The 15,912-nt window shown below is 42.2% G+C and overlaps 1 protein-coding gene across 2 annotated transcripts in view; it reads left to right on the top strand.

Annotated features, from left to right (window-relative positions):
* RASA3 (RAS p21 protein activator 3) overlaps positions 1-15,912 on the top strand; it is a 266,350-nt gene that overhangs the window by 220,177 nt on the left and 30,261 nt on the right. For both annotated transcript variants that reach the window (XM_048856255.2, XM_048856250.2), the window contains exons 6-8: positions 5,162-5,242; positions 6,729-6,801; positions 13,251-13,330. In XM_048856255.2, coding sequence (XP_048712212.1) covers positions 5,162-5,242; positions 6,729-6,801; positions 13,251-13,330 — 234 coding nt within the window. The remainder of the gene's footprint in view (positions 1-5,161; positions 5,243-6,728; positions 6,802-13,250; positions 13,331-15,912) is intronic.

Genomic DNA, 15,912 nt, shown 5'->3' with positions numbered 1-15,912 from the left:
TTCAGAAATGTTTATCCTTCCTTTACCTTCCCGTCCCCATGCATTTTAGTGTCAATCAGGGTAAAGAACAGGGAATATTTCTAAAGTGTGTGTACGTTTTTCTTTAGGGAATTTGCCCTTGCAAAGATTTAGGTTATGAACCACATTGAAAGCTGAAGTCATTTTGTTCTTGTTCTTCGAAACCTGCTAATTTTGTAAACCACAAGCAAAAAATAGTGAGGCAGCTGCATTGGGAGTTTTCTCACATGGCCCACCAGTAAATCCACTCCAGGCCAACTTCTGTAGTTGCAAGGGGGTAGCTTAGTCATTGTCAGCTGAGCTATAGACTCTAACAATGATCAGTAACTATCAGCTGGACTGGAAAGGTTCTAGCAGCGGCAGCCAGATGTTTTGTGTTTGGGGCTCTCTAGTCACACAACTTGGGTTAGGTACAAACCTTGCTTAACTTGTCATTTCCATTCATTAATCTAGCACTCCTAAGTAATGTTAACGTTAATTTTGCAAATAACGCAAGTCATTTTTAACTGATTTTTTTTTTAAGTTGGTGCCTAGCCACCACCATTCCCTTACAGAAGAAGCGAAGGGGTGTTCTGTGTAGTTTTTAGAAAGGTATGTTTTATCCAGCAGAATCTGATCTTAATGTGATTGTTAGAACAAAGTTGCAGTTATTCATTCTAACACCTTTGCTGCTTGTGGATTACAAGAGGTGGGATTGTTCGTTTACCTGACAGCTTGCCTGTGACAACAGAAAGAGGCCATTAATTCAAAACAGTTCTGCAGTTACAACATTTTTTTCACAGCTGGTGAGCGTGCACTAAAGCTGTGAATTAAACCCTCTTGTGCATTGCTGAATTTTATTGCATCTCTCACTGGTGCTCAACAAAATGTGGGAGCAACAATTAGCCTCGCTTCAAGCTTCCTTTCCCTTCCCTCAAATCAGAAACTCAAGTCTGTTGCATACTTTCTCTGTCCTTAGATGTTAACTGCTTTTAAATTACCTGAGAGGCATTGAAGCAGCTTATGTCAGCATCTGTTTCCTGTTTTTCTACATATTGTTTCTTTCAACATTGTTTTTTCTTTTCTCATTCCCTCTGCACACACAAAAGAAACAGAACATTTACACTTGAACTCAAACTCATCTTGACTGTTCAAGTACCTCTCAGTGCTCTGCCTTCATGGTTTTTAGAAGAAGTACTCTTACTAAAAGGGGCAGAATATTCTATACGCCCACAGGTGTGCTTTCATCTTAGACTTCTGATATTTCATCCTGTATTGCAGGGGAGCTGGACTGGAAATGATCCATTCATGAACAGTGGAAAATCTGCTCCGTGAGATAAACCTCTTGAGATGGCATTTCATTTTCTTGACCATCCTTAAGGGAAAGCAGAGCGGGCATGTGTTTGACATTGGTACATAGTTTTGAGTGGGTGTAGGCTTTTCTCCCCTTAATAATTATTCAGTTCAGTTAGGAATGTGGTTTGGTCACACTTTTAGTAATATCTGTGCTATGTGAATTTAAAAAGTAGAACTTGCTGTAGGTGATTGGAATTATTTTAAGCACGCTAAAACCAAACATGTGCCCCTATTTCTACTTCCTCTGGACTGAGGGAACCACTCTGCATGCTCTCTGATTTGTGGGGGTAAGAAGAGTCTTCCAGTTCCAACTTGCTCAGGGCAGAATTTGTTGCTCAAATTCAGCTCCTATATGGCAGCACTCTGCAGTGTCAGCAGGCTGCTAAGCCAGACCTGGAGAGGACTTCTTAAGTCTCTTGTCTATACAGAAGGTGCATACATAAAAGGGTCATAGCACAGAGCAGAAGTAAAACCAGCAGGTGAATATCCAATATGTCTCCTTCTAGACAAGGTGTCTGTTTCTGTTGATCTTGAACTTTGATTTCGCCAGGGTATTCAGAACCATATAAAGATTTTGCCTAGGAGTAAATATTTTAAGGTTTGGCTTGGTTTTTTAAAAACTGTACTGTGTCTGGCTTTGGTTCAAAATATGAAATTTGTCATTCCATGGGAATTGTTATTTAATAACATTAAGATTTGAAAAAATTCCTCAATTTTGCTGGGTTGTTTAAATTAAGGCCAACTCTCTCTATATATCTTTATATTACACTTTTGCAGGAATTCTGCAGTAAAACAGCATGTGACATTACATACCATATGTTCCAAATTCCTACACCTGTGGATAAAGTTAAAGAACATTAGCTGTAACTTTGAATTTTCTTTGATTAATTGTCACAAACTTAGCATTATTTTTGTACAATAGTAAACTGTACATTGAGGTGTTGGAAAAATAGTAAGAATAAAGTATGTTAGGTTACTTAAAATGCAAATAAAAAGACAGTCCTGCCCAGTCATAGGCGCAACTCCGTGGGTGCTCCAAAATTAGTGGGTGCTTAGCACCCACCAGCAGCCAACCTCCTCCCACCCCCCACTTCTGCCCTCCGGCAGCCCTGCCGATCAACTCCTCCCCACACCCTCCCAGCACCTCCTGAAATCTGCGGAACAGCTGTTCCGTGGCGTGCTGGAGGCACTGTGAAGGAGAGGGGAGGGGGTGGAAAGAGGCAGGGCAGGTGTAGGCAGAAAGAGGCAGGGTAGGGGTGGGGGCTTACGGGGAGGGTTAAAGTGGGGGCAGGGCCTGGAGCTGAGCAGGGGGTTGAGCATCCCCGGGGAAAATTAGAAGCCGGGCCTGTATTTAGGGTTTGTCTACATGGGAAAGTTTTCTGTTATACTGGTATAACTCCATGTGTGGACATTTTTATTTTGCAGTAAATGGCCCTTTTTTGTGTTTAGTTTAAATGCAACATATTCATAAATTATCTCAAAAAAAGGGTAAATAGTAAGGTGGCAAAATTTGCAGATGATACAAAACTATTCAAATAGTTAAGTCCAAAACACACTGCAAAGAGTCACAAAGGGATCTTTCAAAATTGGGTGACTGGGCAACAAAATGGCAGATGAAATTCAATGTTGATAAATGCAAAGTAATGCACATTGGAAAACGTAATCCAAACTATAAATATAAAATGATGGGGTCTGAATTAGTTGTTACCACTCAAGAAAGAGATCTTGGAGTCATTGTAGATAGTTCTCTGAAAACATCCACTCAATGTGCAGAGGAAGTCCAAAAAGCAAACAGAATGTTGGGAATCATTAAGAAAGAGATCGATAAGACAGAAAATATCATATAGCCTCTATATAATTCCATGGTATGCCCACATCTTGAATATTGCATGCAGATGTGGTTACCCCATCTCAAAAAAATATATACTGGAATAGGAAAAGGTTCAGAAAAGGGCAACAAAAATTATTAAGGGTATGGAACAGCTTCCATATGAGGAGAGATTAATAAGACTGGGACTTTTCAGTTTGGAAAAGAGACAACTAAGGAGGGATATGATAGAGGTCTATAAAATCATGACTGGTGTGGAGAAAGTGAATAAGGAAGTGTTATTTACTCCTTCTCAAAACACAAGAACTAGGGGTCACCAATTGAAATTAATAGGTAGCAGGTTAAAAACAAACAAAAGGAAGTATTTCTTTAGGAAATTTCTTCAAGACCTTTTGGCCTGACCCAGTATGACCGTTCTTATGTTCTTACACTGTTATTCCGGAATAAGTGTGTGTCAACATGGGGATTTTATCAGTATAACCATACAAGTTTACACTGATATCTTATCTTATACCATATAACTTTCCCGTGTAGACCAGTCCTTAGAGATTTTCATCGACTAAAGCAGCATCGGTGTACTACACAGTTTCATTAGAACTGATACAATGTTTGCCAAGTTGCAGTGTGAAAACACATTTTCATTTATAAAAATTGCATCTTCCCTCAACTGGAAATGACATCTATTTTACCTACCATCTTCCCTCTCCACTTCACCAACTACTGTAGATTATGCTGCTGTAATCATCTGAGCGATGGAGAGTCACGTGTGTATGCACATGTGCTTATACACAAGATTCTCCGTTGCACAGATGACTAGAGAACATAATCTATAACACTCATATTGCAAACAAAAGTTATACATAAATATAAACAGTCACACTGTAAACAAAAAACACCTAGATAAATTTGAATTCCAAAACTGTAATAAACCCAGGATTACGCATTGACACATGGTACGGTGTAATTTGACACAGTTTACAAAGGGAAGGGAGTACTTTTAAATGGATCAAACTCCTGCTTTTTGCCTCTCTCTTCTGTATGCATTTCAAACATGAGCTGCCTCAGCACACCCATCTCTCATCACTTCACTTTCTAGAAGATTCATTCCTAGCACCCCTCCTTCCCCCTAATCAACAAACTCACCTATTCGAAAAGGAACTTGTTTCAGAAGGGAGAACCCTAGAGGCTGTTCTGCCTTGTATACCAATAAGTGCTACATTCCTTGAGAGCTTTTTAAATTGTGAAACCTGAAACTACACTAACTTATATTAGTTCACTCTTTAGGTGGGGTGGGAACATAGAAGCTAGATATTTCAACTTTAAAGATTCCCTGCTTGGAGGAAGTCAGAGCAGAGTGACTCAACCATTCTAGTTGCATTCTGTCCCTCTGGTATCACATCACTAACTTCTTGAAAGCAGAACTGAAAAACATGTTTGTTCATTCTTTCTGAGTTTCATTGTTCGGATGTTTTACTGGTTTGGGAAAAGATGTGTCTGTCATGATTGGCTATGTATTCCGGCATTTTAAATTTTGTTACAGCACATAGGCCTTTGTGCATGTAACACTGTGAAACTATTTGTCTGATACCAGGATCTTTCCGCAGTCTTTTCTCATCTTCAACAGTTTTTTTTACATCTACAAGTAAACATTGATTGATATGAACTCTAATATGAATGTCGCTGTGTCCTCCATACCTATAGTAGCTTCTTTCATGAACCGCTGATTGTTACTGATATTTTGGGTGTTGTAAGAGACCTTCAAATTAAGACTCCTCCATAGTTTAGTGTTGGTTTCTGACCTTAATGATGGTATTACTTTAAACTGGGAAACAATTTTTTTGTCTTCGACAGTATACAGGATCATGCTAGCACCATTTGTATCCCTTAATAAGGAGCATTCTGAAAATGAGAAGACACTAACTTTTGTTGTTCCTTCAAGCTCCTCTTATTTTGTCTGGTTCTTTTTTGTTCTCCTTTCAGAGTTCTGGAATGCAAAGGCCTCCCAATAGTGAATGGGCAATGTGATCCCTATGCCACAGTTACCTTAGCAGGACCATACAGGCAAGTATTGAAAACTGAAGAGCTTCCATTTTGTAAGGGTCATAACAGATGGTCTGGGTTTTTATTTTTTAGAAATCCACATTCTAAAACAGATAGAGGATTTATTTGGCCATTGCTGCTTTATTTATATAATATAATATAATTAACTACAAGTAGCTTGAGGCTTATTGCAGTTTTGCTTCTTTTAAAGCTTTGAACATTACAAAGTATATAATTTGTGGTCAAGCTTAACTTGTGTAGCTTCTCACTTGGCAGTTGGAGGTCAATGTTCAACCATATTGTTTGCTTGTCCATTTTGCAGTAGTGGGGAGGGGAAGAGAGGGAAAATTAATATATAACAGCTTTTTACTTGTGCTCTATTCCAATATGACTTTGAACATTTGAGGTCTTCTCAGTTATGTAGTTCAGCTCCTTAGTACCTGTGGAAAGTGCTGTACACAGCTTGATCCTGTAATTTAATCTGTGTGGTTGTAACAATCTGCCCGAACGGATAAAACTGCAGAATGGGTCTTGCATAATATCATCTGTTGAATTATTTATTCTGCAACAGTCTTGTTCAGCCTAACTGTAAACATAGTCATGTTAAATTTTAGGTTAAATTTGCACATTCCCACCATTCGATTTTTTATATTATTGGACATGTCAGTGGCAATTTGTGCTCCTGCTTATCAGGGGAGTCATCTCATGAGTTCTTATTCTGGAAGAAGCAAAGTTGAGCTGTTCTGTGACCTCAGAAACTCATGACACAGATACTTCATAGTATTTTACAATGGAACTTGAAGGGGGTGGGGAAGTACTATGAATGAGAGACATTTTTGACGAATCATTGCCTCAGATGCGGAGCAGTCTTTGAAGGTTGATTGGTCCATCTTACTCTCTGACCCAGTATCTTATTGTGCCCATCACAGGTGGTACTGTATTTGGGTTATATTATTCAGTAGTTGTTTTTAACTACTGTATTTGATAAGTGAAATCTTTTTTTAAATGACACCAGGTGAGTATTACTGAAATTACAGTTGGAATGAGTTTTTGGCTGGCTCATCAGTCTTGACTGTCTTAAATATGCCTCTTTCCCGAAAAAAAATCACGTTGAACTGTGTAACTGAATTGTTATGATTCCACTTCCTAGGGAACTGAAGGCAAACAACTCTGTCTATCACCCATCAGTTTTCTTTAGCTTCCTGTCTTCAGAAGCATGCAGCTTAGTCCTTTCCATTGTCTAGTAATTGCCCAATAATTATCGTTGGATGGAGCAACTTACAGGATTGGGGCCCAAGAGCTCACATTTCAGTGTGTGGATAACAACTGTGAATACTTAATTGATTTATTAAATTCGTGTGCATGCGATAAAGAGGTGTGCCTTGTTGCATGCTGTGTGGAGTTTATAAAACAAATCAAAGCAGATAGGCTATTTCTGCATTCTGTAATTGCTCATTAGGATCAGACACTTCTGCTAATGTTCACTTTTTTCTTTATGTCCATGCAGATCTGAAGCCAAAAAGACTAAAGTTAAAAAGAAGACGAACAATCCACAGTTTGATGAAGTGTTTTATTTTGAGGTTGGTATTTCAAAGGAATGAGCGATAAGCTGAAATACTACACTGTAGATAGTTGGCACAGCATCCTGCTCCATGTTGTGCCAGCTGTCTTCTTTGAAAACTGTTTCAAAGCACAGGGCAGAGCCAGCAGTATCCAGAATCAGACTAGATGTCTGCTGAGACAGCAGTGTGTCAGTTTTCCAGGTGACTGGAGTCAAGTTCTCTAGGTAGTCTCTCCTCCTCAACAGGGTTTTCTGTCCCTCCCAGCACAGACAATTTTTGAATTAGTTCTGCTAAGTGAGTGTTTTCCAGACTCTGGTTTTAAAGCTGCTCCACCCTGTCTTCCCTGGTCAGTGGTGGGAGGGTTGTCTCGCAGGGAAGATAAAGAAATTTAAAAGCAATGGAGGAAATCCATTCAAGACGGAATGTTTCAGGTGCATGCTAGTGTTCTGTAACACCAAATCTTTCCCGTCAGTTCAACTGCATAAAATCCTTAGATCCTATGTAACATGTAACATTTTTAAATGAGTCTCTAGATAAGGCAAAATGTAACCCTGCTGGTTTTTTTCTTTTACTTAGCAGGAGTAATAGGTATATATATAGATTATATAGATTCTCATCCCTACCCCGGAACAGTTCTTCAGATGTTTTTCATTCTATGTCTTGTACACTTAAAAGGCTTGTATCTTTATTTTATGGGAGAGTTTATCATGGATAACTTGGTCCTGGTCTACACTTAAAATTTTTGCCAGTTTAGCTATGTCAGTTAGGAGTTATATTGGCAAAAAAAAGTCCTTTTGCTGATATAGCTTATTTTGTTCAGAGGCCTGGTCTACTAGAAACCTTTGCCGGTATAGTAATAGGAGTTACGGATGTGATTTTTGACGTTTTTATGCTGTTAAAAGCCTTAGTGCAGACGCAGTTATCCTGGCAAAAGCAAGTATCAAGTGTGTCTGTGTAGGAGGGGACAGCTATACCAGCAAACCTTTCCTAGTCTCGACAAGGCCTGAGTAAATCCCTTTAACCTCAAGCATTATTAGCACACACCAGCTAATTGAGAGGGACTAATACCGTCCGCAGCTGCTGAGAGCCAAAGTAGCTATGAATTCTCGGTTGTCTCTCTCGAGTGCCCTCCTCACTGTGGTGTCTGTGCACCTAGCAGCAAAACTAGGGAGGCCTTATCTACCAGCGGGGCTGCACCAGTTTAATTGGAATCTGCTCACATTTAGTGATGCAAGTGGAACGAGTATGCACCAGGTGTAAATCAGTATGTATCCACACAGGTGTGTTAAACCAGTGCGAATTCTGTGTGTAGGCCTGGCCTTAGAGGCTTGCCCTAAGGCTCGCTTCTAAGGGGTCAGTGTGAGCATTAGTGTCAATAAATAGGAACTTCTAATCCCGGAACGTGGGGGGGGCATTTTAAAAATCTAGTGAAAGCTTAAAGGGAGCTAAACCACTAGATGTTAGTATCTGTGAACCTAGCTGTTGCTTTATTAAAAGGGGCTTATTTGCAGTGTTTCTCAAATGTGGCCACCATGGCCACATGCAGATACCGGGGCTTTTCTTGTGGCCACAGCCTCCTGGGCAGTGACTGGGGTGGGGGGGTCAAGCAGTGGCCCCTCCCCCAGGGCCACCAGCATGGGTTGCACCCTGCCCCCCTTCAGAGCCACAAACACCAGAGGAGCAGGCAGCCAGTGAGTGTCCCACCTTCCTGTGGGTGCTGAGGCTTGGGCTGTGAGCTTCAGTCCTGGGGTGGCGAGTGGCAGGCATAGGTTGTGGGGTTTCGGACTCTGGCCCTGGACCCTGGCCATTGGTGCCAGCCCTTGGACCACCACCACCCCACATCGCCCCTGGCTCCCGCTGCCTCCATAGCTTCCCATCCATCCCCACATCATCTCTGGCCCCCACTATCTCCCTACCCACCTCCCCATCTAGGGTTTAATTTGTCCCCTGGCTTGCCAGAGCTGAGTAAGTTTGCTGTGAAAAGTGATATTAACAAACATACAAATATTATGTTTTGCAGCAGCAGACTTACTAGCTAGCAAGTCTTAAAAAAGAATAGCAACCGAAAAGCAAAAGAAACAACCACAACAAAAGACAAGAATTTGCAAAGCACCTTATTTTTGTTTCCATTCTGTTTAGGTCCAGTAAAGAAAAGAAACAACTGTACCTTATTTTTATTATTGAGTCTGGGGAAAAAACCCTCTACATAAATAAATTACAATGATTTGGACATGTATATGTGCATATTTGTTTGTTTTTCCTAAAGTTAATTAAGTATTTTAGAAAAAATTGTCAGAATGGCCACCAGCAAAAGTTGGTGGCCGCTCTCTAAGGCCACCGAAAATTTTGTTGTGAGAACCCCTAACTGCAGACAGAGGCAAGTGTTCAGCGTTGGCTAATACAGGTGCTTTTAGTGATGGAATCTCAAGTTTCTCCAAATGCTCAAGTGGACAGCTAGGATCCAAGCAGAATAGCTGAGTCCATACTACACTGTTTATGATGTCTTGTCCATAGTGCTGCCCGTTCTTAACAGGAAAGCTGTTTTACACCTGCTTCTACTTTCCAGTATAGGGAGCCAATTCCATGACTTGGAAGTTGCACTCAAGTGGTGACATCGTAGGGTCAGATCCACAGCTGGTGTAAATTGGCATAGTACATTGAATTCAGTGGCAAGGCAGAAATTTAAAGCAGCAGACAGTCTGTCCCATAGTTTGGCACACCAGGCTGGCTTCCCTGGAATTGCTGCTGTCACCCAACAATGCATTGATCCCCACTGGCTCAAGAAGGAGGAAAATATGTAAATGTCAAGGAATGAATACTTTTCTCCCCACAATAATTTTTTAAGATATCCATTGCACAGTCCCAGCTTAAATGTTGTGCAGTCAGTCATCAATGTGAAAAGATTCAGTACTCTTGTGTAATGATTTGTATGAGTGGAAACTCATTGTAAATAGCCCTTTAGTTGGTTTGTAGAGGCTACATGCTGAGTAAAGGGGCCAGAGCAGCATAAAGGAGCTCTAAAAGGCCCGGATATGACTAGGCGAGAATTCCCCGGTGCAGAAACTGAGACAACTTCAGGCTTTTCTTCTAAGATCCCCTTCGCAAACCCTGGCATAAAGTGGTGTACCAGAGGCAGGGAGGGTCATATTGGGAAGCAGAGAGGGTGGACTGTGTTGTGGAGATTTCTGGGAAGCTGGCTGCCATTATTTAGATAGCCTCTGATATCAGAGCAGCTGAGAATAAGGAGGGAATAATGGTAGTTAAAAGCCAGTTTAGCCCCGTCCTCCCTCTGGACTGGGAATCCCAGATTCCTAATTCCATCCTCTGAATTAATGCATCCCACACAACTGCCCTTTAAGTATACAGCTCTGTGTGTGTTTGAATGAAACTGAACAGTAAGCAGTCATACAGCTGAACCCTTAGACCTGTTCACACAGCTTCAGCCAATGATTTCAGTAAGTGTGCACTAGCAACGCTGTGCCATAGGCTTAGAATAGAACTAACCTATAATTTTTGGTGGAAAAAGTCTCATGATCAGCCAAGTGTCACAGTTATTGAAAATCATTTTAGCATAGCTGTGCCCTCTTGCTATGCCTGTCACCTCCAGAGCACCTCCCCAGGTCCAGGTGTTGCAGGGCTTTTTTCAGTTTAGCGACCCCTTTAGTCATTCTGGTGCCACATCAGTCTGTCATTTTACATGGCCTAGCCCTCTGGCCACGTCCCTGCTCAGTTCATGCCCCTTCTGGGGTTAACAGACATGTCCCATTATAGGAAATCCCAAAGTCTAATGGCTTTTGAGCCTGGTCTTCAACGTCTGTCTCCGCCCACAATGCTTGTACTCTTCTCCTTCTGATGCTGTGCCTGCCCTCTTGGTCTGGGGAGTGGTAGGGAAACCCAGGCCCACACTCTTCTCTACGTTCCTTCCCAGGAACCCTGTTTAGGAGGCCAAGACCTGGTCCTTCAGTCTGTCCGCAATTTTCCCTGAGCTGCTTCTACCTTTTTCCCAGCTTGTCAGCATCTTTTCCCTGGTCTCTGGATTCTGCTGTCCCATCTGGGAATCTGTAGTTCCTCATTGCTTCTTCTTTTGCAGCCCCAGCGGTATCCCCTCAACGCTGCTCCCAGTTAGTCACAGCAGCTGGGCCGTTATGAGTAAACTCCTCTCTTGCCTGGACTAGTCCATCTTTCCCACCCTCAGGCAGGAGTTCCTTCCCCATCCCTTTTCCTGGAGCAGGGGTTGTGACTTAAGTAGGGCCCTACCAAATTCACAGTCCATGTTGGTCAATTTCACGGTCGTAGGATTTTAAAAATAATAAATTTCATGATTTCAGATATTTAAATCTGAATTTCACAGTGTTGTAACTGTGAATTTGGTAGGGCCCTAGACTTAAGTCAGCTGCAAGGCTTTCATTAGTTCCCTTGAGCTGAACTCCCTTCCCAGTTAGCTTTCCCCTCTAAGGGGCTCACCAGGGCAGCCTTCTCCTCCCAGTGCCTGTCTGCTAGGTAGGAGGAGGCAGCCTTTATTCTGCTCTCCTTCTCCCAACTCAGTCCTAGGGGGTTGGGTGAGGGGGGAGCCTTGTCCCACCTTCTCCGCAAGGTTTCAGGCCCTTAAAGATTCCTTGCCCAAGCACCATTCGTTCCCAGGACCCTTAGATCTCTACATCTATCTATGGGACCCTTCCGAAGCCTTAAAAGTCCATACCTGGTGGTGGATTGGGCTGACCACTAGACAATACTGCCCATGATGGCAGACTATCCCAACACATGTGCTACCTATAAACAGTGGTAGCAGAAAACATTTTGTAAAAATGTCATTTTTGGTCATGGGCCTGGGGACACGATCACTTCTCAGGGCTGGTCCACTCTAGAAAATTAAGTCAGCTTAACTGCATTGCTGAGGAGGGTGTGAAATATCCACACCCCTGGCAGCATAGTTAAGATGACCTATACATCCCTGTGTAGACCGCGCAAGGTTGACCTAGCTACCGCCTCCCAGGAAGGTGGATTACCTAGGTCGATGGGAGAATCCCTCCTGTAGGCGGCGTAGGTAGTGTCTACACTGAAGTGCTTCAGCAGCGCAGCTGTGCCGTTGTAGCATTTCAAGTGCAGACAAGCCCTTAAAGTCACTGTTGAGGAGGTTTGCAGTGTGGGGTGCGTGGAGAAATTCGTGCTGAGCTGCTGAAATGATGTGGGGTATTAAATTACAGGCTGCCAGGTGCATTTGAGTCAATTATGTAATGAGGGCTGTGGTCTCCAGTGCTTCTAGGTACCTTTAGCTTTCATGAATTACCTTTAAAATGGCAAAAAGAAATACTACAGTATTTGTTTGACTTCATGTGCTGAAGAGTATTTTCTGGTTCTCTCTTTGTTCAGTTACATCTTTACTTACCCTGTATGTACCTACTGACATACAAAAGAAAAATAAGAAGTTAAGCTTATAATAAAAGCTACTTTTTGTGGCTGGCAAGTATTACTCGACAGGAACATTTTAAAGCTACCATGAAGATGAGTTGCTGAGCCAGCTCCTGGTTGCACATTCAATATACTTTTCTTTCCTTTGATCAGTTTGTGCTGTGGTTACTCCTGGGTGGGGTACCTTTTGCTTCTGGGTGGGGTGAGTTTCTGTCCTACATTGGTCAAAAATGTAAACCTCAAAGCCTTATTTCTTCTGTTGTGTTAACAAAAACAGATTTTTAGATATCCCATTTAAAAACTTTGTTTCCTCCTGTGCTTCGCACATGCAGTACCTTTGTAGTCTGTTTATTGCCTAGGCTTTGCTTTTTGCTTTCTGATGTTGCAAATACGGGTGGAAGGAAGAGAAGCTGCACTGTGGTGCTAAGAAATTTCAGTGCTTATCCCTATATTATGATACACAAGACCCCAGCTCCACATCTCTTGAAAAATTAGCTGTTCTGCATGCTTGAGTGGGCACATTTAGCTGACTTTCAAAGATGTCTGAATAAACAGCACTTTCCTTTGCTACTTTTAAGTGCTCCTGTATTAAAAGGGTTTGTGTGTGTCAATATTAAGTGTTGGATTACTTCAGTTGCCTTTCTTTTCAAAGTGCAGCAGGAAATCATTGTAAGGAATCTATATTTAAAACCAGATTGTTTAATTGTTATGTTTGGTTTTTTTCAGCTAGACTTTAGATGTTGACAATACGTCTTGCATGATTTTCTATGTCTGTTTAACCTTTAAACACTGATGTGAAAACCCGCGATATATTCTTATCTACTCTATACTAAAGAGAGTTTGGAGTGTGGTGTCTTGGTTATCCTGCAAGCACTTCTGCCTAATGAGTAGTCCCAGAGGTCAACAGGATTATTCACGTGCATAAACATTGGCAGAATCGAAGTCTAAACTACAATTTATAGTCAGAGGAAAGCAGACTATCAGTATGTGGTGAAAGCATAGTGAGATCTCCATTTTAACTATTTTTATCTTTTTTATTTATTTCTTTTTCACACCAGGTAACCAGACCTTGCAGCTACAACAAAAAATCCCATTTTGATATTGAAGATGCTGATGAGGTGGACAAAATGGAGATTAGGTAATATAAAAAATTCCATAGTAACATAAACTTGTTTTTCTTCCATTGTACAATTTTGCATTAAATTCAGTTTCGGCCTAGTACCCTTTTCCCCAGTACCCCTCAATTAAGACTTTAGATCAGAGGTCATTAAAGTTTGGGACGCGCCCCCGCTAAGGGAGTGTGGAGGATCATCTGAGGGGGTGTGGTGGGGTCTGGGCCAGCCCAGACGGGGATGGGGAGGGAGCACCATCCAGTCCCTCCCCGCCACCAGCTCTGCTTCAGTCCCACCCCCAGCTGCATCCCTGTCTCCTGGCCCCACACCTGGCCCCATCCCCAGCGCAGCTCCACTCCCGGCCCTGCAACAGCCCTCAGTCACTGGCCGCAACTCCATTCCTGCCTGGGACTGAGGGTGGGGGCAACGCCAGGAGCGGATCTGCACCTGGACCCGGGCCCAGCTGCTGGCCCCCACCGCAGCCCAACTGCGACTCCGCCCCCAGCCTTGGTCCTTCTCCCGGCCCCAGATTGACCCCCAGCTGCGGCACCCTTACCCCATCCGCATTGCCCCCCCTCAAGCCGTAGCCCCGCTCCAGACCCCAGCTCATGGGGGCGGGGGGCCCAGACAGGGGTAAGAGGGCTGTGACCCTCAAAGCTTCGGGGACTACTGCTCTAGATCTATCAGTGTGCGATTGTAATTAAGTTTAGCCCTTTACTGATGTGTGGCTGCTTTAATAATGTGTGTATGGCTGTCTGAAAAGACTTTGTTGTTCCTAAAACCAATGCAAGACAGTTCTTAAGTCCTGGTGAGGGGGAAGAAATACTTTGTTGGTGAAGTCTATGAAAGAGTTTGTAAAAGATTAAGTACTTTAATAAATAAAAGAGAGCAGATAAAGGGCTCGTTCTGGTTGGGCAAACTGTTCATTGAGAGTTCCCCCGCTCCCTTATAGGACTGAGAGTATTTATTTCCATCTCCTCCTCCTACCCCTCTCACCCTCCCCACCTCCCCCCCCACCCCCGATCATGTATCTTACATTAACCTACAGCCATTTCTTCTCTGAACATTTTCCTTCCATGGACTATACATGAGATTAAGTCCCCTGTACATATTTTTCTAACAACAAAAAAAGTTCTCATTTTCAGTGGTTGTAGGAAGTGGCCAGGGTATATCATTATATTAGTACCAGATGTTCCTTTTACATGCAGGGGTTTTTTTCTTCTTTTTTCCCTGTGAATAGAGGAACATTTTCTTAGCTGTGGGGCCCTCAGATTGGTTATTGTAGTCATACAGGATAACAGATTGACCACTTCTAAAAATGCACCTTCCGTATTTTGCTTTTTTAAACAGCAGAACTAAGCTTTGGAAACTGGGGGTGGTGATGTATATTTACTAATTCACAGCCTTATGACATCTTTCATACTCTAGGTACACAAATTTACAGAATTTAAAAACTTCGCATGCAATAAACACAAGGCCTTGTCTAGAATGTAGCAAATGGAACCTGAATTGTGCTTCTAGCCACCTCCTCCCTTCCTTCCCCTGAAGTCTGAAGCAAAACTGCAACGAATTACAATCCATAACAAATGTATTTGGTGCCAGTTTTCCTCTCTTGAAAGTTTGTGTTTGTGTATGTGTCATATCAGGAAGTTGCATTTATGGTGGGCATCTTCTCAGAATCCAATTATATCAGGAACCAGAGGACACGTCATTTCCAGTACATGGTTTGTTAAATCAAGGTTTGGCCATGTGTAAATAGTGATTCGTCCTCCTGAAAATCCATCCCTTCCTTAACTTGGTTTTGGCAATCTGTATTGCCCCATTAGTGTTAGTGCTCCTGCCAGATCAGAGTTCCATTGTGCCAGGAACAGAACTGGGTGAGAGAGGGCAAAAAAAAACAACAACCGGAGTTGAAAACTTTTTTCCTTTTCCCCCCCACCAAAAATTTTTCAAAAAATGTCAACTACCTTGGGCCGACTCACTGTACAAGCCAGTGCCTGCCCAAAAAATTTGAATCTAAATTGAGATGAGATGGAACAAATTGATACAAATAATGCATGCAACTTAGTGCCACAAAATATTATTGAGGGATAAAATTGAGAGGGTTAAAAATGCATTAGAGATTTATGATATCATCTTCTGTTACACTAGTTAGAATAAACTTTTATAAGGAATATCAAACCCCAGGCTTCAAAGCATGCCAACCACCTACTGTGTGGAACTAGGAAGAAACTTTCCACAAGGGCACGTCATTGCAAAATTGTCCACAATGGGTGACTTTACACCACCTGCTTTATCATGTGGTACTGGTTCCTGTTGAAGATAGAATACCAGGCTAGATGTTGTATTGTATATCCAGTATGATAATTTCTCTGTCTGTGGAACATGCAATGGACATTTAAAACTCTCTGGTTCCTTATTTATTTTAAAACCTGTTTTTTCCATATATTTATATTACAAGTCTTACTGTTCTTCCCTTATACTAGAGTGCTGCGTGGGACTATTTTTAATTCCGCTCCCACTATAATGTCAGTGGGGCCTGCAGGATTCCAGTCCCAAGTAGGGCTCTACCTTATACCAGTGTTTCCCAAAGCAAGAGACAATCTCT

This window comes from Caretta caretta, chromosome 1 (assembly GCF_965140235.1).
Source record: "Caretta caretta isolate rCarCar2 chromosome 1, rCarCar1.hap1, whole genome shotgun sequence".
NCBI classification, from domain to species: Eukaryota; Metazoa; Chordata; order Testudines; family Cheloniidae; genus Caretta; species Caretta caretta.
The sequence above is the reverse complement of the archived record's forward strand: the minus strand, read 5'-3'. Positions and strand labels throughout refer to the sequence as shown.